The sequence below is a fragment of the Papio anubis genome, chromosome 12 (genome assembly GCF_008728515.1).
Source record: "Papio anubis isolate 15944 chromosome 12, Panubis1.0, whole genome shotgun sequence".
Classification (NCBI taxonomy): Eukaryota; Metazoa; Chordata; class Mammalia; order Primates; family Cercopithecidae; genus Papio; species Papio anubis.
Genome location: NC_044987.1, coordinates 116,116,543 through 116,144,504, shown reverse-complemented (window position 1 = coordinate 116,144,504; position 27,962 = coordinate 116,116,543). Strand labels below are relative to the sequence as shown.

Here is a 27,962-nt window from a genome sequence, read left to right as displayed (position 1 = left end):
CTGAAAATGGTGAGTCTTATTTGCCTTAATAAGACCACCTCCCCTTTGTGCTGAACTGGACAGTCAATGACAGGTAAGAGGACACTATCTCCACCGGAGCCCACAGGAGCCCCTTTGCTGCCTTTATCTCTAAGGATGATGTGGGGTCTAGGAAGGTGGGATACCCAACTCTAAGACAGGCGAGCGCCCCAGGGGTCGCTTTCTCATCAAGGCAAAATAATAAAGGGGACTCCGTCCGAGCCGCGACCCCAGCCATAGCAAATAATAACTGACGATTAAAAACGTTTTGAGCTCTATTCTCCATTCTGTCTTACGCCTCCCTCCTAGATTTAATATCTTTTCCTGTATAAATACTCTGCCACAAGATGGCGCTCTTCCTGCTTCTTTCTTCTACCCATCTTCTCCAAGCAAGGTGAAAATTGTACTATTTTGTAGCCTAGCGCCATCCCGCTCGAAAATTTCCAACTGACAGCGCAGGCGCACATGACGTCCAATCGAGAAACCACACCTACCTGGCCTCCGTATGAGGGATCATCTCCTGGCCCAAACCCCTTCCTCCAAGTGTATATATAAGGCATTGCATTACTGCCTATATTAAAACAAGAGAGACTGATCACAATTGTCTTGTCTCCCATTTCATGTGTCCTTGTTCCCCAAATTCCCACTCTCCAGGGCTCTGCTTCTTCTGACCATCCTGCTGGCTGGATAAGACTCCTAGCTCTGGCAAGCTTATAGGAGACTTCATCTCTAAGCAAATAATAATGTTTAAAATCTCATTTTTTTTGGTTTACTTTTCTTCCACAATTAGTTTTAAATGCGCTAAAATAAAATTAATGTGCACCCAACAACCGCTTGTCCCGTTCAGAAATTCATAGAGCAAAAGCAGAAGTCTGTTAGGTATCTAAGGATACAGACAGTCGGAAGGTAGATCTTAGAGAGGCCAAGATAATTCCATATAAAGGAAAAGGGTACCCTGACCCATTTAGCAAGCGTTTTGTCCTCATTATTTTTTATTTTAGAAACAGTCTTACTTTGTCACCCAGGCTGGAGCACAGTGGCGTGATCATAGCTCACTGCAGCCTCAAATGCCTGGGTACAAGCAATTCTGCCTCAGCCACCTGAGTAGCTGGGACTACAGTTATGCGCCACCATGCATGGCTAATTTTTTTATTTTTTGTAGAGATGGGGGTCTCAATATATTGCCCAGGCTAGTCTCTAACTACTGGGCTCAAGCGATCCTTCCATCTTGTCCTCCCAAAGCACTGGCATTATAGGTGTGAGACACTTCACCTGGCCTGTCTCCATCCTTCAATTAAAAATTACTTCAGAAAAGAAGTTTCAAAAGGTAGAATTGTTTCCTATGTATTTCTGTCTTTAGAGTATTCATCTTGTAACTGAGTTGTAAAAATAGTTTGTTTTCTTTGATAGAACCAAGATAAAGAAAGGTACTGGCCGGGCGCGGTGGCTCACGCCTGTAATCCCAGCACTTTGGGAGGCCGAGGCGGGCGGATCACGAGATCAGGAGTTCGAGGCCAGCCTGACCAACATGGTGAAACCCTGTCTCTACTAAAAACGCAAAAATTAGCTGGGTGTCGTGGTGCGCACCTATAATCCCAGCTACTCAGGAGGTTAAGACAGGAGAATCGCTTTAACCCAGTAGGCGGAAGATTGCAGAGAGCCAAGATCTCGCCACTGCTCTCCAGCCTGGGCGACAAAGCGAGACTCCGTCTGAAAAAAAAAAAAAGGGTACTTTGGGCGCCTAGCCCTGGGTTGTCCTTTGCATCCGCACGTGTTTGCAGTCCTTTCCACTACGCTGCCACTGCCGCGCTGCGTGCCCCATGTGCTGGGCTTCTGCGCCGCCGGCCTCCACGCCGCCGGCGCCCGCCGCGCCTTTCCGGCAGCTCCTGCAGCCCGCGCCCGGCTGTGCGCCCGACACTTCGGACTGCTCAGCTTGCCTCCTGTGGCCTCGCGGGCCCTGAGCCTGCGGCTGGGGGTGCGGCGTGCAAAGGAGACAAAGCTTTTACTGATTTCCTGAGTAATTAAATTAAGGAGGAAAGGAAAATACAGAAGCATAAAACCCTTCCTAAGATGTCTGGAGTTTGGGAGCTGGAACTGAATGGGACAGATGCTAAATTAGTGCGGAAAGTTGCCAGGGTGAAAAAAATCACTGTCACTTTCAACATTAACAACAGCATCCCACCAACATTTGATTATGAGGAGGAACCCCCGCAAGGGCAGAAGGTTGAAGAACCTGAATTGACATCAACTCCCCATTTCATGGTTGAAGTTATAAAGAATGATGGCAAGAAGGCCCTTGTGCTGGACTGTCATTATCTAGAGGATGAAGTTGGACAAGAGGAGGCTGAGCGACATCTTCTCTATCAGGGAAGTTAGCTTTCAGTCCACTAGCGAGTTTGAATGTAAAGATACTAATTATACACTCAAAACAGATTCCCGAGACTGGGCCTTATATAACCACCTGATGGATTTCCTTGCGGACCGAGGGGTGGACAACACTTTTGCAGATGAGTTGGTGGAGCTCAGCACAGCCCCGGAGCACCAGGCGTACATTACTTTTCTTGAAGACCTTAAAGGTTTTGTCAAGAGCCAGTAGAGCAGACAGACACTGAAAGACATAGTTTTATGGCTTTCCAGTGAACAAATCCAACTATGAAGCTAGACATGTGCTTTGAAATGATTATCATCCTAATATCATGGAGAAAAAATACCAAATTTAAATTCTATGTTTTGCACACTCATTTACTATCTTTTTTTTTTTTCTTTCTTTATTTTTGAGATGGAATCTCTTGCTCTATCGCTCAGGCTGGAGTGCAGTGGCGCTATCTCGGCTCACTGCAAGCTCCATCTCCCAGGTTTACGCCATTCTCCTGCCTTAGCCTCCCAAGTAGCTGGGACTACAGGCGCCCGCCACCACACCCGGCTAATTTTTTATTTTAGTAGAGACGGGGTTTTACCATGTTAGCCAGGATGGTCTCGATCTCCTGACCTCGTGATCTGCCCGCCTCAGCCTCCCAAAGTGCTGGGATTACAGGCATGAGCCGCCGCACCTGGCCTATCATTTTTTTCTATACAAATCGATTGTTTCTAGATTTTTGTATAACATGATAGACAATAAAATGGGTTTATGTCCTCCAAAAAAAAAAAAGAGAAAGAAAGAAAGAAAGGTGCTTTAATAATTGAGTTGCTATAAATTTGGGTATAAATTTAAATTTTTAAATGATTTGCATTTTACAAAGCACGAAGAAAACTTGTCATTAAAAAATGGTAATACATTTCATAAACATTTATTTTATAACATTATACTTTTCCAATGTAGCTTTTTGGATGTTCCCATTTTTTTGTTTGTGACCAAGTCTTGCTGTCGCCCAGGCTGGGGTGCAGTGGTGTGTGATCACAGCTTACTACAGCCTTGACCTCCCAGGCTCAAGCGATCTTCCCACCTCAGTCTCCTAAGTAGCTGGGACTACAGGACTACAGCTGTGCACCACCATGCCTGGCTAACGTTTTTTTTTTGTTTGTTTGTTTTGTTTTGTTTGTTTTTTTTGTTTTTTTTGTAGAAAGGGGGTCTCGTGATGGTGCTAGGCTGGTCTTGAACTCCAAAAAGTTCTACTGGATCAAGCAATCCGCCTGCCTTGGCCTCCTAAAGTGCTGGGATTATAGGCATGAGCCACTGTGCCTGGCCAGTTGTCGCCATTTTAATACACAGTATGTTTTCTTTTTTTTTTTTTTGAGACAGACTCTTACTCTGTCACCCTGGAGTGCAATGGCATGATCTTGACTCACTGCAGCCTCCACCCCGTGGGTTCAAGTGATTCACCTGCCTCAGCCCCATCAAGTAGGTAGGACTATAGATAGGTGTGTACCACCATGCCTGGCTAATTTTTGTATTTTTAGTAGAGATGAGGTTTCACCACGTTGACCAGTCTTGAACTCCTGACCTAGGTGATTCGCCTGCCTTGGCCTCCCAAAGTGCTGGGATTACAGGCATGAGCCACTGGGCCTGGCCACAGTATATATTTTTTTTTTTTTTCAGACGGAGTCTTTGCTCTGTAGCCCGGGCTGGAGTGGTGCAGTGGCCGGATCTCAGCTCACTGCAAGCTCCGCCTCCCGGGTTTGTGCCATTCTCCTGCCTCAGCCTCCCGAGTAGCTGGGACTACAGGCGCCCGCCACCTCGCCCGGCTAGTTTTTTGTATTTTTAGTAGAGACGGGGTTTCACCGGGTTAGCCAGGATGGTCTCGATCTCCTGACCTCGTGATCCACCCGTCTCGGCCTCCCAAAGTGCTGGGATTACAGGCTTGAGCCACCGCGCCCGGCCCACAGTATATTTTCTTAAAGCAAGCACAGATGCAAACTTTTAAAAATCTACTAATATTCCAGATTTAGTCTGGGAAAGTTTCTTTTAAAAAGTTATTTTGTAAAACTTGTAAAGTAACAATTCATTAGGAAAAAATAGGCCAATGGATAATACTTATGAAGCAAACAACCATAAGAAATAAAAATGAAAGCATTAGAGTTTTAAGATCATTTTGGCCTCCTTAAAATAAATGTTATGGCCTTTGGCTTGTAGAGTATTCTTAAGTCAAAAAAATAACACAAAGAAATTCTGCGGTGGCTCACACCTGTATTCCAGCATTTTGGGAGGCTGAGGCAGGTGGATTGCCTGAGCTCAGGAGTTCGAGACCAGCCTGGGCAACACAGTGATACCCTGTCTCTACTAAAATACAAAAAATTAGCCAGGCATGGTGGCGTGAACCTGTAGTCCCAGCTACTCAGGAGGCTGAGGCAGGAGAATTGCTTGAACCCAGGAGGCAGAGGTTGCAGTGAGCCAAGATCACACCACTGCACTACAGCGTGGGTGACAGAGTGAGACTCCATATCAATAAATAAATAAATAAATAAATTCTTAAAACTAAGGTCAGCAAAAATTCCTAAACCATACCAACTTTGGCATATAATGTGGAAAACATTATTACTGCTAGCCAATCATTTATAGTAAAAGCATTCTCCACACGTTCTTTCTTTGAAGTAGATAGAAACAAGTATCTACTAAAATTTTTATTTTACATCTGGGAAAATTTTCTCTGAAGCCGTAGAGAGAGAATACAGAAAAGCTACAGTGATCTAGGTATCCTGTCAATTCTATACAGTTTTATATTAATAGATCATCTTTTAGTAGAGAAGCCAGATAAAATGCAGGATAAAGTACTGCATGAGACATAATTATGTTAAAAAATTATTATTTATCTGAAATTCAAATTTAAGTGGGTGTCCTGTATTTTTATTTATAAATCTGTCAACTCTTTCTTTCAATATAAATGTTTCAGAAAATATCAAATTAATTGTTGGGAAGACAGTCAGTCTCACGGAAGTTAGGTAATTCTTTACCTTTTAGGAACTTCTTGAGGACCATGCCACCAAAAAGGCTTCCTGCAGAAGCAACTGTAAGAAACAAAGAAATATCACAAATAAGTAAATGTATTCTACTGAAAGAATCAAATGGGAGTCTAAAAAACTGCTTATAGACACAGAACATTTGAAAAGTGACCACTACTAATGAGTTTGGTAAAAATGGAAACATCAAAGAAATACTATAATGGTACAATGACTGTTTTGGAGAAAAATACCTTCTTAGAGATAACCAAATAGCAAGTCTTTTCACCTATATTCAACATCCACCCACAATCAACACCAGGACTGCCTCTTTGGATGATACTCTACTTGACAGAAAAAGATTATGCGAAGACTGCAAATTGCAGCTAGTAATCAGAATATATCATGTCAATAACTCATATCCTAATATAAGATTCAATTAAAACGTTGGCTCTTAACAAATTTTACCCTTAAATAGAAAATACCAGGCTATCAGGTAAGAATTCTCTTACCTAGAGTTCTAACTATAAATATTAGAAATTTTAGAGCAATAATTCTTCAGGGTAGACAGTGTATAAGGAAGCAGGCACCAAGAGGGGACAAAAAGATCAGAACTACCTAGAGGCTTTTTATTTTCAAACTGAATATGCCCTTCCCCAGAGAAACATGACGTCACAGTTCAGAATCTAAGAATCATTGCCATAGGAACCAATAGAAATATATCTATCCCTCAGAAAATGTGCATCTTTTTTTTTTTTTTTTTTTTTTTTTTGAGATGGAGTCTCGCTCTGCCGCCCAGATTGGAGTGCAGTGGCCGGATCTCAGCTCACTGCAAGCTCCGCCTCCCGGGTTTACGCCATTCTCCTGCCTCAGCCTCCCAAGTAGCTGGGACTACAGGCGCCCGCCACCTCGCCCGGCTAGTTTTTTGTATTTTTTAGTAGAGACGGTGAAACGCCCGTCTCGGCCTCCCAAAGTGCTGGGATTACAGGCTTGAGCCACCGCGCCCGGCCTAAAAATGTGCATCTTTCAAGAGGGAAAAAAGGTTGAGAATCATGGAACTAGAGTGAGAGGCAACATCATTCTGTAAACTGCTGTCCAGTTCAGTAGCCAGAAACTACATGTGGCTATTTACATTTAGCTAAATTAAATTAGAAATTTAGTTCCAGCCGGGTATGGTGGCTCACACCTGTAATCCCAGCACTTTGGGAGGCCAAGGTGGGTGGATCACCTGAGGTCTGGAGTTCGAGACCAGCCTGGCCAACATGGTGAAATCCCATCTCTACTAAAAACAACAAAAATTAGCTGGGCATGGTGGTGGACACCTGTAATCCTGGCTACTTCGGAGACTGAGGCAGGAGAATCGCTTGAATCCAGGAGGCAGAGGTTGCAGTGAGCCAAGATCGCGCCATTGCACTCCAGCCTGGGCAACCAGAGCAAAACTCTGTCTCAAAAAAAAAACAAATTTTAGTTCCTCAGTCACATCTGCCACATTTCAAGTGCTCCATAGCCACATACAGCTAACGGCTAATCTGCTAAACAGGAGATAGAGAACATTTCCATCATCACGAAAAGTTTTATTGGATAGTAATGCTCTAGATTTCCAGATTTTAAGTGATTCTGGATAAATGATACACACTTCCAAAGGCCTAAGTCCAAGCAGCATAGAACATTTAACAAAAGATAGTCTTTTGTGTTTTTTGTTTTTTTTTTTTTTTTTCAATTGAGAGAGTCTGTCTGTCACCCAGGCTGGAGTGAAGTGGTACAGTCTCGGCTCACTGCAACCTCTGCCTCCCAGGTTCATGTGGTTCTCCTGCCTCAGCCTCCTGAGTAGCTGGGATTATAGAGGTGCACCACCACACCCGACTAATTTTTACATTTTTAGTAGAGATAAAGTTTCACTATGTTGGCCAGGCTGGTCTCAAACTCCTGACCTCAAGCAATCCACCTGTCTCGGCCTCCCAAAGTGCTGGGATTATAGGCGTGAGCCACCATGCCTGCACCCACCCCCATCCCCCACCCTCCCCTTTATAAAGACCATCTTTTGGCCAGGCATGGTGGTTCACACCTGTAATCCCAGCACTTTGGGAGGCTGAGGTGGGTAGATCTTTTGAGCTCAGGAATTCAAGACCAGCCTGGGTAATATCACAAAACCCCATCTCTACAAAAAAATAAAAAAATTAGCTGGTCGTGGTGGCACACACCTGTAGTCCAGCTGATTCAGGAGGCTGAGGTGGGAGGATCAGCTCAGCCAGGGAAACAGAGGTTGTAGTGAGCTGTGATGGCACCACTGCACTCCAACCTGGGCAACACAGAGCAAGGCCCCATTTCAGAAAAAAATTTTGTTTACATTGTTTTAAAAAGATAATCTTCTGTTCTATAGAGGGGATTTGGGGGAATGCTTGCTTTAAAATACGTATTTTATAGATAAGTCTCTACTGTCATCTTTGTACCTGGAAGATAGAATTTTATCGCTTTTATATAAAAGCATTGGAAGTATAACTGAAAATTGAGGGCTGGATAGGATGTGGAGCAGGTGGAAGCACTCCTCACCCATAATTAGCTGGGCGTGGTGGTGGGCACCTGTAATCCCAGCTAGTGGGGCCGGTGGGGGCCAGGGTCAGGGGCAGAAGCACGAGAATCACTTGAACCTGGGAGGTGGAGGGTGCAGTGAGCTGAGACCGTGCCACTGCACTCCAGCCTGGGTAACACAGCGAGACTCTGTCTTGAGGAAAAAAAAAAAAGGGAAGGGGGTTAACTGTATGTAGCATTTCCCAAACAGTATGTTTCACAGTCCACACTGGCATATGAAAGGTCCTGAATAGACCTACAGTTTAAAAGTTCATTTTAACTAACATTTCCCAAATTTAAATGACGACGTAACTCCTTTCTTATAACTCATATAAATATTCTGTGGCATACATTTTGGGAAACATCATGAAAATCATATTTGTTAAAGCCTTCAATAATTACTGATGGAAAAAAACTAGTCATCTCTCAGCTTCTGATAGATGAATCATCTCAGATATCAAATTTGCTAGTTTGTTGTGGGTTGAACTATGTCTCCCAAAAGATAGTTTTAAGTAGTAGCCCCAATGTCTATGACTTTAGTTGGAAATAGATGCAATCAAGTTAAGACAAGGTCATACTGGATTAGGGTGGTCCTGAATCCAATGACTGGTGTCCTTATAAGAAGGCCATGTGAAGAAAGAGGGAAATACAGAGGAGAATGTCATGTGAAGGCAGGGAGTGATACATCTACAATCTAAGAAATACCGAGGATTAGGCGAGTGAAAGCCTGTAATCCCAGCACTGGGAGGCGAGGCAGGCGGATCACGAGGTCAGGATCGAGAGACCATCCCACAACAGCTAACCACAGTGAAACCCCTCTCTAAAATACAAAAAACTAGCCCGGAGGCGGTGGTGGCCTGTAGTCCCAGCTACTCGGGGAGGCTGAGGCAGAAGAATGGTAAGCCGGGAGGCAGAGCTTGCAGTGAGGCGAGAGATCCAGCCACACTCCAGCCTGAAGCGACAGAAGCGAGACTCCGTCTCAAAAAAAAAAAAAGAAATACCAAGGATTGTCAGCAACCACCAGAAGCTAGGAGAGAGGCATGGAACAGATTTCTGAGTCTCCAGAAGGAACCAACCCTACTAAGACCTTGATTTTGGACTTCTAGCCTCCAGAACTGTGAGAAAATGTATTTTGTTTCAAGCTATCCAGTTTGTGGTACTTTGTTAGAGCAGCCCTAGAGATCAGAGATTTCAAACTAAACTTAAAAGATACCACTGCACAGTTCCAGGCAGGTGGCTGATTGAACACACACACAATTTATTTTCATTCCCTCCTGAAACCTCAATAAAATAATAGAAAAGATAAGAGATTGTTAAAGGCATAAATACAGGATAGAAAACAGGGCAAAACATGATTGTAATAAAAATCTAGATACTACAGGCCAAGCGCAGTGGCTCATGCCTGTAATCCCAGCTACTTTGGGGAGACCCGAGGCAGGTGGATCACCTGAGGTTAGAGGTTGACATGTACCAGCCTGGCAGGCACCGTGAAACCCGTCTCTACTAAAAATACAAAAGATTAGCTAGGCGGTGGCTCAAGCCTGTAATCCCAGCACTTTGGGAGGCGAGACAGTATCACGAAGTCAGGAGATGCAAGACCATCCTGGCTAACCCGGTGAAACCCGTCTCTACTAAAAATACAAAAAAGGCCAGGCGTGAGTGGCTCAAGCCTGTAATCCCAACACTTTGGGAGGCCGAGGCAGGCCCGGGATCAGTCAGGAGATCAAGACCATCCTGGCTAACCACGGTGAAACCCGTCTCTACTAAAAAATACAAAAACTAGCGAGTGGTGGCAGGCGCCTGTAGTCCCAGCTACTGGGAGGCTGAGACGGGAGAATGGCGTAAGCTGGTGGGCTTGCAGTGAGCTGAGATCACAGCCACTGCACTCCAGCTTGGGCGACAGAGCAAGACTCCATCTCAAAAAAAAAAAAAAAAAAAAACCAGTGAGGGTGGGGCGGTGGCCTGTCAATCCCAGCTACTTGGGAGGCTGAGGCAGGAGAATGAAGTAAACCCAGGCAGACTGCAGTGAGCGAGATCCGACCACTGCACTCAACCTAGGCGACAGAGCAGACTCAGATCTCAAAAAAAAAAAAATACAAAAATTAGCCAGGCATGGTGGCCTGCGCCTATAGTCCCAACTACTTAGGAGGCTGAGACAGGAGAATCCTTGAACCTAGAGAGGCAAAGAGGGTTAGGAACTAGAGCTGGAAATCATCCACCACTGCATCCCAGCCTGGGTGACAGGTGAGACTATCTCAAAAAAAAAAAAAAAAAAAAACAAAATAGAAATTCCTAAAGCAGAGCGACTGGTAGGAAAGTATTTAGGGAAAGGGCCAGCTGAGGGCATGGCAGTGTCCAGACCTCTGAATGTATGGGTGAGGTAGAAGATAAATTAAGAAGAGTCAGTTGAAAAATGATTTAAATCAATCTTTTTTTTTTTTTTTTGAGACAGAATCTTGCTCTATCACCCAGGCAGTGGCAGGATCTCAGCTCTGCAACTCAGCCTCCCGGGCCGCGCCATTCTCCTGCCTCAGCCTCCAGCTGCTGTGGTCAGAGCACCCACCACAGCCTGGCCACTGCATTGTAGTAGAGAGGCAGGGTTTCACCATGTTAGCCAGGATGGTCTCGATCTCCTGACCTTGTGATCGCCCTTCTCGGCCTCCCAAAGTGCTGGGATTACAGTGTGAGCCACAGCGCCTGGCCTAAATAAAATTTTTTTTTTTTTTTTTTTTTTTTTGAGGTGAGTCACCAAGCTCTGTCGCCAGGCTGGAGTGCGTGGCGGATCTCCAGCTCACTGCAAGCTCCGCCTCCCAGGTTCCCTTCCATTCTCCTGCCTCCCAGCCTCCCGAGTAGCTGGGACTACGAGCCAGCCACCTCGCCCGGCTAGTTTTTTTTTGTATTTTTTAGTAGAGACGGGGTTTCACCGTGTTAGCCAGGATGGTCTTGATCTCCTGACCTCGTGATCCGCCCGTCTCGGCCTCCCAAAGTGCTGGGATTACAGGCTTGAGCCACCGCGCCCGGCCCTAAATAAATCTTTAGATTCCCTCCTCCACTCAGCATTCAAGGGATTGGCTCCTCCCTAACTTTTGCGTGGACTGGGGAGAAGACACTTCAAAATGGCCAAGGTGTCGATCTTTGGGATGAGAATCAAAGTTATACTAAAAACAAGTGGAGTTAGTGAACAGAATCCCTGAATGCTGAGATACCCAACACTCCCTTTTCTCTCTCATTCCCAGAATCAAGTCTAGCTTTTACCCACTTGGTAGGAGACTGAAAGATCTGGCCATTCCAAGAGCAAAGACCTAAAGATATTGATATTGAAGAGAAGAGAAAGTTCTCCAGTTAAAAGCTCAATTAGATCACCTTTCAGTGATGCTAACAATTTCAAATCAGCTTTATAGTCTCTCTTAAAAATGAGCAATCAATAATTTTAAGATATTTGAAGAAAGCTTCCAACATGAAAACAGACACCCGACTGAGTAAGAAAAGCAATACAAGGAAAACAGGAACTAGATGGAGAAAAGAAAACTTAAAAAAACATCTTTATAAACTCAAAAAGATGAGATAATGCCTAGAAAGTAGAAGAGATAAAAATTAGGAGAGAAACTATTTTAAACAGGAAAAAGAACCAGTCTAGGAAATCTAATATCTAAATAATAGAACTTCCAGAAAGGGTGAAAAAAAAAAAAAAGGAGGCCAGGCGTGGTGGCTCACACCTGTAATCCCAGCACTTTGGGAGGCTGAGGCAGGCGGATCACGAGGTCAGAAGATAGAGAACATCCTGGCTAACACGGTGAAACCCCGTCTCTACTAAAAACACAAAAAATTAGCCGGGCATGGTGGCGGGCACCTGTAGTCCCAGCTACTCGGGAGGCTGAGGCAGGAGAATGGCGTGAACCCGGGAGGTGGAGCTTGCAGTGAGCAGAGATCACACCACTGCACTCCAGCCTGGGTGACAGAGTGAGACTCGGTCTCAAAAGAAAAAAAAAAAAAGAGAGAGAGAGAATGCAAGGGAAAATTTCCCAGAACCAAAGGACAAGGGTTTCCAGATTTAAAAGTCCTGCTGAGTGCTGAGCACAATGTGCTCCCACTCCCAGGCACACCATTGTGACAATGGAGACTACAGCAGAGACTGCTAGTGCTCACAAACAAATACCCCATTCTCCTTCTTCCTGAACACATTATTTAACTACATTTTTCAGTCTTCCTTGCAACTGCAGGGCTGTGGCAATAAGACTAAGTCCTGGTTGGCCAGGCGCGGTGGCTCATGCCTGTAATCCCAGCACTTTGAGAGGCTGAGCTGGACGGATCACCTGAGGTCAGGAGTTCGAGACCAGCCTAGCCAACATGGTGAAGCTCTAAAAAATACAAAAATTAGCTGGGTGTGGTGGCCAACACCTGCAATCCTAGCTACTAAGGAGGCTGAGGCAGGAGAATTGCTTGAACCCGGGAGGTGGAGGTTGCAGTGAGCCAAGATTGTGCCACTGCACTCCAGCAACAGAGTGAGACTCTGTCTTAAAAAACATAAAAATATGGCCAGGTGTGGTGGCTTACACCTGTAATCCCAGCACTTTGGGAGGCCAAGACAGGTGGATCACAAGGTCAGGAGATCAAGACCATCCTGGCTAACACAGTGAAACCGTGTCTCTACTAAAAATACAAAAAATTAGCCAGGCGCGGTGGCGGGCACCTGTAGTCCCAGCTACTTGGGAGGCTGAGGAAGCAGAATGGCGTGAACCCAGGAAGCGGAGCTTGCAATGAGCCGAGATCGCACCACTGCACTCCAGCCTGAGTGACAGAGCGAGACTCTGACTCAAAAAAATAAATAAATAAAAAATAAAAGACTAAGTCCTCGCCAATAGAACATGAGTAGTAGTAATATACATAATTCCTGAGCCTACTCCATAGAAGTCTCCCATTTATAAGCTTTGCTCACTTTTCCCATCCTCAGCTGAATGAAGAGAACTTAGAGGACCTAGAGAAGGATACACCCCCAAGACAGAAATAGCATAAAACAAGATACTTGCCTGCTTGCCTGCATACGCACACATTCATCTGACTGTTAGATACAAGAAAACCAAACATTTTCTGTGTTAAGCCACCGAGTTGTTGTTGTTGTTGTTGTTGTTTTGTTAGAGTCTCACTCTCTCGCCCAGGCTGGAGTGCAGTGGCGTGATCTTGACTCACTGCAACCTCCGCCTCGGGGTTCAAGCAATTCTCCTGCCTCAGCCTCCTGAGTAGCTGGGACTACAGGCGCATGCCACCACGCCCGCTAAGTTTTTGTATTTTAGTAGAGATGGGGTTTCACTGTGTTGCCCAGGCTGGTCTCAAACTCCTGAGCTCAGGCAATCCGCCTGCCTCAGCCTCCCAAAGTGCTAGGATTACAGGTATGAGCCACCGCACCTGGCCAAGTCATTGAGATTTTAGGGTTTATTTGTTATAGCACCTACCCTTATTTACTGTAATTAATACTAGGATAAAGAAAAGATTCTAGGCTGGGCGCGGTGGCTCAAGCCTGTAATTCCAGCACTTTGGGAGGCTGAGACGGGCAGATCATGAGGTCAGGAGATCGAGACCATCCTGATAACATGGTAAAACCCCGTCTCTACTAAAAAACACAAAAAACTAGCCGGGTGAGGTGGCAGGCGCCTGTAGTCCCAGCCACTCGGGATGCTGAGGCAGGAGAATGGCGTAAACCCGGGAGGCAGAGCTTGCAGTAAGCTGAGATCCGGCCACTGCACTCCAGCCTGGGCGACAGAGCGAGACTCCAGCTCAAAAAAAAAAAAAAAAAAAAAGAGAGAGAAGATTCTAAAAGCTTACAGAAAGGCCAGGAACGGTGGCTCATGCTTGTAATCTCAGTACTTTGGGAGGCCGAGGTGGGTAGATGGCTTGAGGTCAGGAATTTGAGACCAGCCTGGTGAAACCCTGACTCTAGTAAAAATACAAAAATTAGCCGGGCATGGTGGCACATGCCTGTAATCCCAGCTACTCGGGAGGCTGAGGCAGAAGAATCGCTTGAACCCGGGAGGCGGAGGTTGCAGTGAGCCGAGATCATGCCACAACACTCCACCCTGGGTGACAGAGTGAAACTCCATCTCAAAAAAATAAAAATAAAAGCTTACAGAAAGGGGAAGAAAAAAGAAAAAACAGGTCACATACAGAGCAATCAGATTTTTAGAATTTTCAATAGCAACACCTGAAGTTAGAAAATAATGCTGCAATGTCATCAAAATTCTGAAAGAAAAATGAATTCTGGCTTAGAATCCTATATGGACACACTATCAATTAGGGTATATGTGGAGATGTTTTCAGAGATGTAAGGTCTCAAGGAATTTACCTTCCAAACACTCTTTCCAAGGAAGCTGCTGGAGCCTGAGATCCATCAGGAAAGATCCATAAGGAAAAAGCAAGGAATAAGCCAAAGAAAAAAAAAAAAAAGAGAGAGGGATTCCGGAAGCACAAAATCCAATGCAAGAGAAAAAAACTACAGAAACACTCTGAATGAAGGGAAGATTCCAAGATAACAGCTGTGCACCAGATACAAAAGGCATCAAGTCAAAATTAGAGCAGGTCAGGAAACACTGGAAAAGAGTTTTTCAGGAGGATGAAACTGATATATTATCTGATGTACTGGAATATACTGAGTAGATTTAGACAAATGCTGGAAGTTTGGGAGTCGACTAGATGATAAAAACAGAAAACAAATTAAAATAAGTATTAACTGAAGGGAAATTATAAAGAAAAGTAATCAAAGTTTTCTATATGGCTAAACTACGTTTAATGGTCATAATAATGAGTAAATATTGATCTACATGGTTGGAAAATTATATTAAAAGAAAGATACATGGTAGAGGTAAAGATATTAAAGAGAGCTATCATCCTTTATGGCGGAAAATCAATAAATGCCTATAAAAAGGAAGATCAAGATATACCAATTTAGGGCTGAGCACAATGGCTCATGCTTATAATTCCAGCACTTTGGGAGGCTGAGGCAGGTGGATTGCTTGAGTCCAGGACTTCAAGACCAGCCTGGGCAACATAGGGAGACCTCATCTGCATAAAAAAAAAAAAAATTTGTTGGCCAGGCACGGCGACTCACGCCTGTAATCCCAGCACTTTGGGAGGCAGAGGTGGGTGGATCACGAGGTCAAGAGATTGAGACCATCCTGGCCAACGTAGTGAAACCTGGTCTCTACTAAAAATACAAAAATTAGCTGGGCGTGGTGGTGCACACCTGTAGTCCTAGCTACTTGGGAGGCTGAGAAAGGACAATCGCTTGAATCTGGGAGGCAGATGTTGCAGCGAGCCGAGATTATGTCACTGTATTCCAACCTGGTGACAAAGCGAGACTTTGTCTCAAAACACAAAAACAAAACAAAACAAAAATTAGTCAGACATGGTAGCACGTGCGTGTAGTCCCAGCTACTCAGGAGGCTGAGGTGGTAGGATCACCTGAGCCCAGGAGGTCAAGGCTGCAGTGAGCAGTGACTGCATGACTGCAGTCCAGCCTGGGTGACAGAGTAAGACCCTTTCTCAAAATAAATAAATAAATAAATAAATAAATAACATCTTGGCCAGGCATGGTGGCTAATACCTGCAATCCCAGCACTTTGGGAGGCCAAAGTGAGAGGACTGCTTGAGTCCAGGAGTTTAAGACCAGCCTGGGCAACATAGCAAGAGACCCTGTCTCTACAAAAATACAAAAATATAACAACCAGGCATGGTAGCACATGCCTGTAGTCCTAGCTACTCAGGAGGCTGAGTTAGGAGGATCATTTGAGCCCAGGCATTTAAGGTTACAGTGAGCTATGATTGTGCCAGTGCACTCCAGCCTGGGTGACAGAGTGAGACCCTATTTGGAAAAAAAAAAAAAAAAAAGATATACACAAACAAACATGTTACTTAGATCAAATATAAGTATTAAATAATTAACAGAGTTAAAAGTATTAGCCTCTAGGAGGGAGAAAGATAGGAAGGGGGAGATGGGGGAAGCAAGCAGGGTACTGTCGGGTTTTTTGTTTTGTTTGAGATGGAGTCTCATTCTGTCACCCAGGCTAGAGTGCAGTGGCGAGATCTTGGCTCACTGCAACCTCTGCCTGCCAGGTTCAAGTGATTCTCATGCCTCAGCCTCCCAAGTAGCTGGGATTACAGGTGTGTGTTACCATACCCCGCTAATTTTTATATTTTTAGTAGAGACAGGGCTTCCCCATGTTGGACAGCTGATCTGGAACCCCTAACCTCATGTGATCTGCCCACCTCAGACTCTCAAAGTGCTAGGATTATAGGCATGAGCCACTACACCCAGCCAAAATCATATGGGTGTATAACTGACAAAAACTAAAACTAAATAAATGTACTTTTACAAAAAAAATGAAATAGATCCCTTATGCTAACATGAAATGCTGCCCACAAAGCACTGGTACATAGCACAGTCATATGTATAGTATAGTCCTAGTTTTAAAAAATTGATATTAATAATTATGAACATATGCATAGAAAAATCTAGAACACAGATTATCCTTGGCAAGAGGGGAAAAAAGGAAAATCTAGAATATATACTGAATGTTAATAATCATCTCAAGGGGTGAGATGTGTAGAAAGTCTCACTCTCCACAATAAATGTTTCTGTAATGTTTTTTATCAAGTATGTATCACCATGTTTCCTACCAAAAATACATATATATAAACATAGGCTGGATGCGGTAGCTCATGTTTGTAATCCCAGCCCTTTAGGAGGCTGAGGCAGGCGGATCACTTGAGGTCAGGAATTTGAGACCAGCCTGGCCACCATGATGAAACCCCATTTCTATTAAAAATACAAAAAAAAAAAAATTAGCCAGGCATGGTGGCAGCCGCCTGTCATCTCAGCTACTCAGGAGGCTGAGGCAGAAGAATTGCTTGAACCCAGAAGGCACAGGTTGCAGTGAGCCCAGATTGCGCCACTGCACTCCAGCCTGGGCGACAGAGTGTGACTCCATCTCTAAATAAATAAATAATTATAACCATAATTACGTAAAGCTCAGAAACAATAAAGAGAAAAGAAATGCCCCCTATTCTAGGTGGGCTAAAGAAGTTCATTAGGCTCAAAATGCAGAATTGAGTTTCTTGCCAAAAACTATTGTGGCTGAAGTCTTTTGCTTTGAATTAAATCAACCTTGCTAACCTGGCCACAGTTTATTGGATTAGATTATTACAACCACACAGAGACCCACCATCACCCTAGACATGTAGCCAAGCATTTCCCTCATGAGTGGTGGGAACCCTGCCAGAGTGGAGTTCATGCAGAGTAAGAGCAAACCAACCTGTCATACTGCTCTTGAAGATGTTTAATATTAACATACAAAGAGAAGACAGGTCATTCCTGTTCAGGTAAGCAAATGTCTTGTAAAGCCTAGTTTACTATCCAATCTCAACTTGGTGCCCAAGTGACTTCTCTAAGCCTGAAAGGACAACTTCATTCCAAAGTACCCTTCAATAAACCTACACACACACACACACACACACACACCCCACAAAAAAAAGCTAACTCTTCAAGTTTGAGAAAATTCATGTTTCAGAGCCACTTAATGCATCAGGTTTCCCTCAAGACAACAGGCAAAAACGATAAAAGCATGAAAGCCAAATGGAAGAAATATTTTCAAACTAATCACAGGTCATGATTATTGAAGTGTGCACTATTTTTTTTTTTTTTTTGCAACTGCCAAAATTTAGACTTGGAAAAAAAAAAGTAGGTAAAGCTTAATGTAATCAAGAGAAAAATAAGATTGTTTTGGAGCAATTTTAACTTAAACCAGTAAAATAAATAATCTATGGTAAGAGTCATTCTACTCACCTTTTCTGTATGATACATTTGTAAATCTACCACCAGATACTTATTACATAATCATTTCATTTTATAATTATGGAACAATCCTGGAATAACATAAAAAATTATGACTAATTGAAATTTTAAAATAAGCTACGACATAAACCATGACAAAAAGAGACAGAAAATCAGTATTTTTTCTTTCTCTACTTACTAGTTGTTACACAATGAAGAGCATTTGCTTGGTGCTTAGAATGTAATCCTTCTATGGAAATCTCTAGCTGCCCTTCTAGCAATGCTCCCTTTGATACATCTATGTCACACTTCCAGTGAATTATTAAAAATCTCAAAATCTGAAAAGAGCACAATTCAAAGAAAACATAATGTTCTTTAGAAATCACAGTAATAATATATCTCTACGACCCAGCTAAATTAGTAACTCTAACTTCCCCCAAAAATTGTATTCTTGCTTCTAAAATGTCAGATTTAGGTTTGTTCAGAGTGTTATGTCTAAACAAAATAAATAGCTAGGAGAATGACATAAGAAAGGAGACAGTGAAACTCAACACAATGCCCCTTAAGACAGGAAATTGAGACAATACATTCCTTTATTCAGAAGATAAATTCATCTGGAAATAATAATCAGGGAAAAATTAAGTGGGAGTTTGTTTTTCTTGTTTCTTTTTTCCTGCCCCAAATAAAAGCCAACATGAAGACTATGAATAAGAGTGATATCTGGTTATGAATCATCTTAATCTTTCATTAAATCAACACTTTTGAGGGTCAGAATACTATTTAAGAGTGCTAATGCTGCCCTGCACGGTAGCTTATGCCTGTAATCCCAGCACTTTGGGAGGCCAGGGTGGGAGGATCACTTGAGCTCACCAGTTTGAGATCAGCCTGGACAACATACCGAGACCTTATCTCTACTAACAACAACAAAAATTAGCCCAGCGTGATGGTGTGTGCCTGTGGTCTCAGCCACTGGGGAGGCTGAGGCAGGAGGATCTCTTGAGCCCAGAAGGTTGAGGCTGAAGTGAGTCCTGATCAGGCCACTGCACTCCATACCTGGATTTGAATCCCTGATGTGCCAAATTCTAGCACATGACCTTGGGCAAGTTACTTAATCTCTCCAAACCACAGATTCCTCATCTATTAAAATGGGGATAAAACTACCACATAGGGCTGCTGCTGAAAGTAAACAAATAATATGTGCAAGGCTGAGTGTGGTGGCTCATGCCTGTAATCTCAGCACTTTGGGAGGCCGAGGTGGGAGAATCCCTTGAGCCCTGACAACATAGTGAGGCTCCATCTCTACTAAAAAAAAATAAAAAAAATAAAAAAAATAAAATTAATTAAAAATATGTGCAAGATGCTTAACACACTACTTGGCAAATAGCAAATGCTTAACAGATATTAGCTATTATTTCTAAGTTCTACTGCAGTAAAGACTACACACAACGTTTTAAGTTGAACAGGACTCCAAGATATCTGGGTAAAACATTTAATCGACCGGGTGTGGTAGCTTACGCCTGCAATTCCAGCACTTTGGGAGGTGGAAGCAGTGGATCACCTGAGGTAAGGAGTTCAAGACCAGCCTGGCCAATATGGTGAAACCCCATCTCTAGTACCTGTAGTCCCAGCTACTCAGGAGGCTGAGGCAGGAGAATTGCTTGAACTTGGGAGGTGGAGGTTGCAGTGAGCTGAGATTGAGTCACTGCACTCCAGCCTGGGCAACAGAGCAACACTCCTCAAAAACAAAAAAAGAAAAAGAAAAAAAGAAAAAAATAACATTTATTCGAGACAAATTGAAAATAAAATATATTTCATTTATTTTTGGGGGTAGAGAGGGGACAGGGTCTCACTCTGACTCCCAGGCTGGAGTGCAGTGATGTCTTTATCATGGTTCACTGCAGCCTCAACCTCCCGGGCTCAGGTGATCGATCCTCCCACCTCATCCTCCCAGGTAGCTAGAAGTGCAGCCGCCTGCCACCACAGCCTGCTATTTTTAAATTTTTTTTATTTTTAATTTTTTTTTTTGAGATGGAGTTTTGCTATTGTAACCCAGGCTGGAGTGCAATGGTGCAATCTCGGCTCACTGCAACCTCTGACCCCCGTGTTCAAGCAATTCTTCTGCCTCAGCCTCCCAAGTAGCTGGGATTACAGGTATGTGCCACCATGCCCGGCTAATTTTGTATTTTTAGTAGTGACGGGGTTTCTCCATTTTGGTCAGGCTGGTCTCGAACTCCGGACCTCAGGTGATCCACCTGCCTCGGCCTCCCAAAGTGCTGGGATTACAGGCGTGAGCCACCACTAATTTTTGTATTTTTTGCACAGACGGAGTTTCCTCATGTTGGCCAGGCTGGTCTTGAACTCCTGATTTCAAGTGATCTGCCCGCCTCGGCCTCCCAAAGTGCTGGGAATACAGGCTACCCACCGCAACCGGCCAACTCCCATTATTATTCATGCAAACAGATTCTTTCTTTTACAGGGAGGCAACACAAGGAAAATTATTACCCCCTTTTTAAAGGCAGGGAGATCTGGGAACTAAGATCCTCATTTGTACCAGTTAACAAGAATGGTTTCCAGGTACATGTAGAGTCTAACTCTTCCTTCACACGTCCTGTTACGATATTCCCATATCGGGTCAGGCACGGTGGCTCACGCCGGTACCAGCACTCGGGGAGGCGGAGGCGGGCGGATCACTTGAGGTCAGAAGTTCAAGACCAGCCTGGCCAACATGGTGAAAACCTGTCTCTACTACAAATACAAAAATGAGCCGGGTGTGGTGGTGAGCGCTTGTAATCCCAGCTACTCGGTAGGCTGACACAGGAGAATCTCTTGAACCCGGGAGGCGGAGGTTGTGGTGAGCCGGGATCACGCCACTGCATTCCAGCCTGGGCAACAGAGCCAGACTCTGTCTCAAAAAACAAACAAACAAAAAACCCAAAGATATTCCCATATCGGTAATGACAGCGCAGTTGGGAAAAGAACACTGGCCTACAAGTTAGCGCCCTGGGTTCTAGATTAGGTTCTGTTATTCGTAAAATGGAATCCCGCAGCCTTCTTTGATGACAACAAACAGGCAGGACGCCCGGGGGCACTCTCTCAGGTGCCCTCAGAGCCTGTGCTTCTGTCACCTGCACAGTACCCCTCACAAACAGCAGCTCAGCGTCCCACTGGGCACCGGCGGTGAAAGTGGGTAATGAAATGAGCACACGGGGCGTGGCCGGCGCCAGGTGCTCAGTGCCATCTTCCAGAGCAGCTCCCCAAGCACAGGTGTAGCCTCTGAACCTCGCCCTTTCACGTCCAGCTGCTCCGAACCCAAAAACCTGCACCTGCACCGGGAATTGTCTCCCTTGCTCCCGGTCTGCACTGGGTCCCTCCTTGCCTCTGCCCTGGCGCCCCGATTTCCCTCCCCCACCCAGAGCTTGCACCTTTCCTTTCCTTTCCTTTCCTTTCCTTCTTTCCGCGCCCCCTCCCAGCACCTGGCCCATGGAAAGCGCTGGACTCCGGCAGGCACCTCCGAGGCTGCGTCAGGCTCTGCCTCTGGGTGTCCGCCGGCGCTCGGTAAACGCCGCAGCTTTCTAAGCCGTCCGCTGGAGAAGGCGTCGTTCCCCCCTCAGAGTACCCCGCGAGCGAGAGCCCTCATCTGCTCCTACTTCCTCGCTTCCCCGTGGGAGACGGGCCTCGATTCCCGAACCTTCCTCCTTCACCTTGGGCGACGCCCGACCCCTCTGCCCAAACTTCGCGGTCTCCTCACAAAGCCCGTCTCCTCCGAAAGTGTCCTCCGCTTTCTCTCCCTTCCCCGCATCACCTCGAACACGGCCACGGCCGTCCCCTCCATGCCGCGCAGGGAATAGCGGCAACGCCCAGTCGAAGAGTGCCCGCCCGCGACCGCCGCCCCCTCCTCAGCCCGGGCTTGGAACTCCTCCAGTGCCCACGCCCACGCCTACGCCCGGCAGCGCGAGCCCGTCCCTACCCGCGCGCGCACTTACGCGCGCGCACGCCCCTCCCACCTACCCGCCGCGCCTGCGCACTCGGCGCTGCACCGCCCCGAGGCCAGGAGCCGCTGCCGCGAGCCGGCTAGAGGCTGTGATCGCAGCTGGCGCTAGTGGGCCCGCAGGTGGGCGGTTCTGGGCGGGGAAGAGCCCACGAGAGGCGGCAGAGGCTGGAGGCAAGCGGGAATGAGGCCAGGCCACGACTGCTCCCTCCTCTCGAAGACAGTTTCCCACGGTAGCGGCGAAATGCGGCCCTTAGGCCTTATCCGGGCTTCGGCCGCCCTTCGCGCTTTCCAGGACCCTTCCCTCGGCCGGGAGGGGCGACGGTGATGGCGCGGGGCTTCCAAGCGGGTTCGTGACCCCTCCAACAGCCCTGCCTGCTGCGGGGGCTACCCCAGGCCAAACCCCGGGTTCCAGACTTAGCAAAGAAAAAGACGGCCAGTTAAAATTGAATTTCATATAAACAGCAATTTTTTTTTATAACTATACACATATCTTGTGCAATTGTTGGGACATATACTAAAAAATTATTAATCTGAAGTTGAAAACGACGTTCCGGACCAGGCGCAGTGGCTCACGCCCGTCATCCCAGCACTTTTGGAGGCCAAGGCGAGTGGATCACCTGAGGTCAGGAGTTCTAGACCAGCCTAGCCAACGTGTTGGAACCCCGTCTCTACTGAAAATACAAAAATTAGCCGGGCGTGGTGGCGGGCGGCTGTAATCCCAGCTACTTGGGAGGCTGAGTCAGGAAAATTGCTTGAACCTGGGAGGCGGAGGTTGCAGTGAGCCGAGATCGCGCCATTGCACTCCAGCCTGGGCAAAAAGAGCAAAACTCTGTCTCAAAAAAAGAAAAAACGAGCCCCCCATCCTTTACCTGGCAACCAGCCCCAAGCACCTCCCAGCCTAATCCAGGGGGATTAGCTTCCCCTGCAAATGTGGGACCTGGAAGTCGACCCCGCCCCATCTAGGACCCTTTCCACGTTTGACTCTGCACTGAATGTGCCAAGACAAGGAGCTGGCTTTTCTGGACTCTGGCTGAGAGGAGAAGCTTTGGGGTTTTCCAAGTGCATTCCTAGCAGGAAGAAGGAAGGTGGTCCTGCAGAGTCCCAGCTGCTGCTCTCTGCAGGTTCTGGGAGAGGCATGGTGACAGGGGCTTAAGCTCGTAACTGCTGGTGATCTGACAGCCAAAAGAAAACCCTGATGAGAGATTCCTGCCTGGCAAAGAGTTGCCCACGGAGAAGGGTGGGACAGGGTGTTGGCTACTTTCCTTCAGGGAAAATTCTTCCACCCCAGCTCCAAGACGCCAAGATTGGACAGAACAGGCTGGGGAGCTGGCAGAGTGCCTGCCCAGTACACAACGTTGGTGCTGCTCCAAAGAACGTTGTCTATCGAGACCTGAATCATACCCTTCATGAGACTATGCTCAGCGCTCCTCCCCATTCCTCCCCATCTCAGTTGCTCACAGGTAGACCTGTTGGAGCAAGGTAGCTTTTATTTCTGGAAAATCCATCATAACCATCAAACTTGATAAACAGCTGGCATTTGAGGAATCATTGGAGTCTTCCTTTCATTTCCCCACCACCATCCGCAGAGCTCTCCATCCCCACCCCCTGTGTCTTGTCCTTTTTAAGAAGAGGAGTTGCCAAGGGGAAGGGGGGACCACTGATGTTTATTGAATGACTGCTGCTTTTTTTTTTTTTTTTTTTTTGAGTTGCCCAGGCTGGAGCGCAGTGGGCGGATCTCAGCTCACTGCAAGCTCCGCCTCCCGGGTTCACGCCGTTCTTCTGCCTCAGCCTCCCGAGTAGCTGGGACTACAGGCGCCCGCCACCTCGCCCGGCTAGTTTTTTGTATTTTTTTAGTAGAGACGGGGTTTCACCGTGTTAGCCAGGATGGTCTCGATCTCCTGACCTCGTGATCCACCCATCTCGGCCTCCCGAAGTGTGAATGACTGCTTCTGGTCGGACACTACTAACTCTTTACGTAACTGATGTCATCCTCTCAACTATCTTGTAAGAAAATTGTTATCGTCACTATTTTATGGGTGAGAAACCAAGGTATTGAGGATGGTTCTTTAAAATATTTCCCATCATGGCTGGGCGCAGTGGCTCATGCCTATAATCCCAACACTTTGGGAGGCCCAGGTGGGTGAATCATTTGAGGTCAGGAGTTTGAGACCAGCCTGGCCAACATGGTTGAAACCCTACCTCTACTAAAAATACAAAAATTAGCCAGGCGTGGTAGCATGTGCCTGCAGTCCCAGCTACCTGGGAGGCTGAGGCAGGAGAATTGTTTGAATCCAGGAGGCTGAGGTTGCAGTGAGCTGACATTGCGCCACTGCACTCCATCCTGGCTGACAGAGCAAGACTGTGTCTAAAAAAAAAAAAAAAAATTGTGAGTGTTGGCCCAGCAGAAAATGCTCCACCTTGAGAATGGCATTGAGAATGAAGATGAGTCGGTTTCCTAGCTTTCAGCCCTTGTCCTTGGAAATGAGCCTCTAGCTTTCAGCCCTTGTCCTTGGAATGAGCCTCAGGGATAAAGGTGTAATGGAGCACCCAGTACCACCCTAGAGGCAGTGGAGGCCTCTCAAAGGTAGCCAGGGATACAGCTGCTCTCCCTACTGGATGTAGGGAGAAGCAAGGAGGGAAGCCTTTGATATGAGGGTTTGCCATCAGGACTTCCATAGCATAAACCCATGTATTCAGGCAGCATGCAATATAGGCTTGATATATGGTGAGGCCGGGCGCGGTGGCTCAAGCCTGTAATCCCAGCACTTTGGGAGGCCGAGACGGGTGGATCACGAGGTCAGGAGATTGAGACCATCCTGGCTAACACGGTGAAACCCCGTCTCTACTAAAAATACAAAAAACTAGCCGGGCGAGGTGGCGGGCGCCTGTAGTCCCAGCTACTCCAGAGGCTGAGGAAGGAGAATGGCGGGAACCCGGGAGGCGGAGCTTGCAGTGAGCTGAGATCCGGCCACTGCACTCCAGCCCGGGATACAGAGCAAAACTCCATCTCAAAAAAAAAAAAAAAAAAGATATATGGTGAAAATCCACTCTGTGCTAAGTGTTCTTCAGTTTTTCTTATTCATCTTAAGCAGTTCTCCCAATCTTGTAATCTTGTAAGAGAGATGTTATCTTTGTTTTAGAAATGATAAAAATGAGGATCCAAGAAGTTGTATGAATAAATCAGGCATGGTGGCTCATGCTTGTAATTCCAGCACTTTGGGAGGCTAAGGCAGGAGGATTGTTTCAGGCCAGGAGTTTGAGACCAGCCTGGGCATTATAGTGAGACCCTCTCTCTGCAAAAAAATTTAAAAATTAGCCAGGTACAGTGATGCATGCCTATAGTCCTAACTACTTGGGAGGTTGAGGTGGGAGGATCTCGAGCCCCTCAAGTTGGAGGTTGCAGTGAGCTATGATTATGTCACTGCACTCCAGCCTAGTGACAGAGCAAGACACTGTCTCAAAAAAAAAATTAAAATTTTAAAAACTGTTTTTTGCTCAGACCCCATCCTCAGAACACTAGAATGTTAGAGGCAGAAGGGACTTTGGAAATTATCAGTTATCTATTATGATGAAGAAATATGAAGCCCAAAGAAACTAAATGACCTGCCCTTGGTTAAGGTCACCTTAGTTAACTAGGCCAACCAAGGAGGCTTTGGGTATGGCTCTTGATATTTTCAGCCCTGGCCTTGCAGGTCTCATTTATTGGCAGTGTCTGTAGGGAGCCAGTTCTTTCCAGTCCTTAGACTGGGTGACATATTGATTCTGCCTTCTTTTCTGCACCCACCTCAGAATTTAGATTACTGTTTCATGTTGTATTAGTTCATTCTCACACTGCTAATAAAGACATACCCGACACTGGGTAATTTCTAAAGGAAAGAGGTTTAATTGACTCACAATTCATCATGGCTAGGGAGGCCTCAGGAAACAGAATCATGGCAGAAGGGGAAGTAAACACATACTTCTTCACATGGCAGCAGGAAGGGGAAGAATGAGTGCCCATTGAAGGGGAAAGCCCCTTATAAAACCATCAGATCTCTTGAGAACCAATTCACTATCAGAAGAACAGGATGGGGGAAACTGCCCCCATGATTGAATTAACTCCACCTGGTCCCTCCCACGACACATGGGGATTATGAGAGCTACAATTCAAGGTGAGATTTGGGTGGGGACACAGCCAAACTATATCACATGTCTACTTTGGATATCCTGTTTATTCTGAAAAGAAACCCTCTGTCTGAGACACACTCCCTGCCCCCCTACAAGAAGAGCCCGAGATTGATTCTGACCCAAACTCAAGGGTTTGAGTGGAACCAGAACATCCTAGGGAATGCTGCCAGATGAACAATGACATTTTAGGGACTGTTGAGCTTTCTTTCCTTTTGAATGCGCCCTCTCTGTGTCTCCTAGACACTTCTTAGGCCACACCTTGTTTCTTAGGCTCCCCTAGAGCATTCAAATGCCCTGAAGAGGCTGACCCTAGGAACTTGAGTAGAAAATATCCTTGAGGTCCCCCTTACCAAACTGATGCAAAAGGAAGTCCATTTGAAGACTCCCTCCCCTGGGAAAGAAGTCCCCCTTACCAAGCAACTATTAAGCTGTTTCCCATCCAGATAGTAGGAAAGGGTTAACTGCTTCTCTCGGGTCCTGAGCTAAGTCTGTCCCCTACCAGTTCCCATAACCGGGTTTCCTGAAATGGAGCAGGTCCCAGGTGCCTCTCCACTAATCACATCCTTGGAAATGGGGCCATGAGGCTCAGATTAGCTCATCCCTTCACCTTCTTGAGGCCTTCTCCACCTGGAGTACAGAATCTGGGGCAGCTTCACCACTCACCTCCCTCTGCTTTCTTATCAGGGGTCAGACAGGGATGTTCTAGCAGAGGAATATTATTGGGCTAATGGGGGCAACTAGAGGCCATAGTGGTGCTGACTTTTGTGCAGTTCTTGGACTATGGCATCTGTTCTTCCTCTTTCTAAGACTTAGGGGAAAAGAGAGATTCTTTTCCTGGGACAGTACCAAAGTTTGTATAACTAGAGTATTTCCTTCTTCACTCCCATTCCCTGTTTTCTTCCTCTTCTTAGAATAACTGACTATGACACTGACTAACTTCCTGTTTTTCCTGGCCAAGTCACCCTTTGTACAAAGTCTGATTTCTCATCGACCAGTAGCAGGTGCTGGGCCAGCCCAGGAGATTTCATTCCTTTCCTATTATTGTCCAATTTTTCCTTTGCCTAGGTAACCAATAAAATCTACATCACAAAGTGGTTCTGCCTTGTGTAACTGGCTTTTTTTTTTTTTTTTTTTTGAGAAGGAGTTTTGTTCTTGTTGCCTGGGCTGGAGTGCACGGGCACGATCTCGGCTCACTGCAACCTCCATCTCCTGGGTTCAAGCGATTCTCCTGCCTCAGCCTCACGAGCAGCTGGGATTACAGACATGCACCACCATACCTGGCTAATTTTTGTATTTTTAATAGAGACAGGTTTTCACCATGTTGGCCAGGCTGGTCTCGAACACTTCATGTGATCCACCTGTCTCAGCCTCCCAAAGTGCTGGGATTACAGGTGTGAACCACCGCCCCCAGGGTATAACTGGCTTTTTACCTTGTCTCTAAGTAGGGCTGGATTTGTCCTACCAGCTGATGTCCACTGGAAGAGAAGTGTTCTTTGTGACTTAGAAGCCTTGGGAATGCAAACAGCAGTGTAATCTGGTCACATATGGCCAAGTAAACCTATTGATCCAAAGACCAGATGATCAACTGTATTTGAAAGACAAGTAGGCTAATTGAGACAAAAATTCTTCTTCCAGCAGCCCCATTAAAGAGGACGTTGACTCCACATATTCTAATACTCTCAGATTGTTTCATAGACATTATTTTAACTATATTCCTGGGAGAATTTTCCTATTTTAGCTATGGAAAACTAAAACATAACACCTAAAAAGAGGTAAAATGGGAAAAGAATTGAGACATCCTGACTGTGTGTGATTACAGTACTCTGAAGCACTTTGCCAGAGATACAGGTGTACAGTCTTTAAAGCTAGTTATCTGAAGCCTTAGTTGAGCTGATTTTTCACTGATCTCTAAAAGTTGACTTGGCTGTGCACAGTGGCTCACGCCTGTAATCCCAACATTTGAGGAGGCCTAGGCAGGAGGATTGCTTGAGCCCAGGAGTTGGAGACCAGCCTGGACAGCATCAT

At 45.8% G+C, this 27,962-nt stretch overlaps 1 protein-coding gene across 24 annotated transcripts in view; it reads right to left on the bottom strand.

The window, feature by feature from the left end:
• The window catches only part of C12H11orf80 (chromosome 12 C11orf80 homolog), a 111,591-nt gene extending 89,879 nt beyond the window's left edge, over nt 1-21,712 (bottom strand). For 14 of the 24 annotated variants that reach the window (XM_031653718.1, XM_031653725.1, XM_031653720.1 and 11 more), the window contains exons 1-3: nt 21,582-21,711; nt 17,979-18,117; nt 5,407-5,460 (exon numbers count right to left, since the gene is read on the bottom strand). In XM_031653718.1, the coding sequence (XP_031509578.1) occupies nt 5,407-5,460; nt 17,979-18,117; nt 21,582-21,611 (223 nt within the window). In that variant the 5' untranslated portion in view covers nt 21,612-21,711. Of the gene's footprint in view, nt 1-5,406; nt 5,461-7,941; nt 8,114-17,978; nt 18,670-20,281; nt 20,492-21,287; nt 21,351-21,480 lie in introns of those variants that run through there. The other 10 variants (XM_031653729.1, XM_031653731.1, XM_031653732.1 and 7 more) reach the window with 10 other exon arrangements.
• Between the last annotated feature and the right edge of the window lie 6,250 nt (nt 21,713-27,962).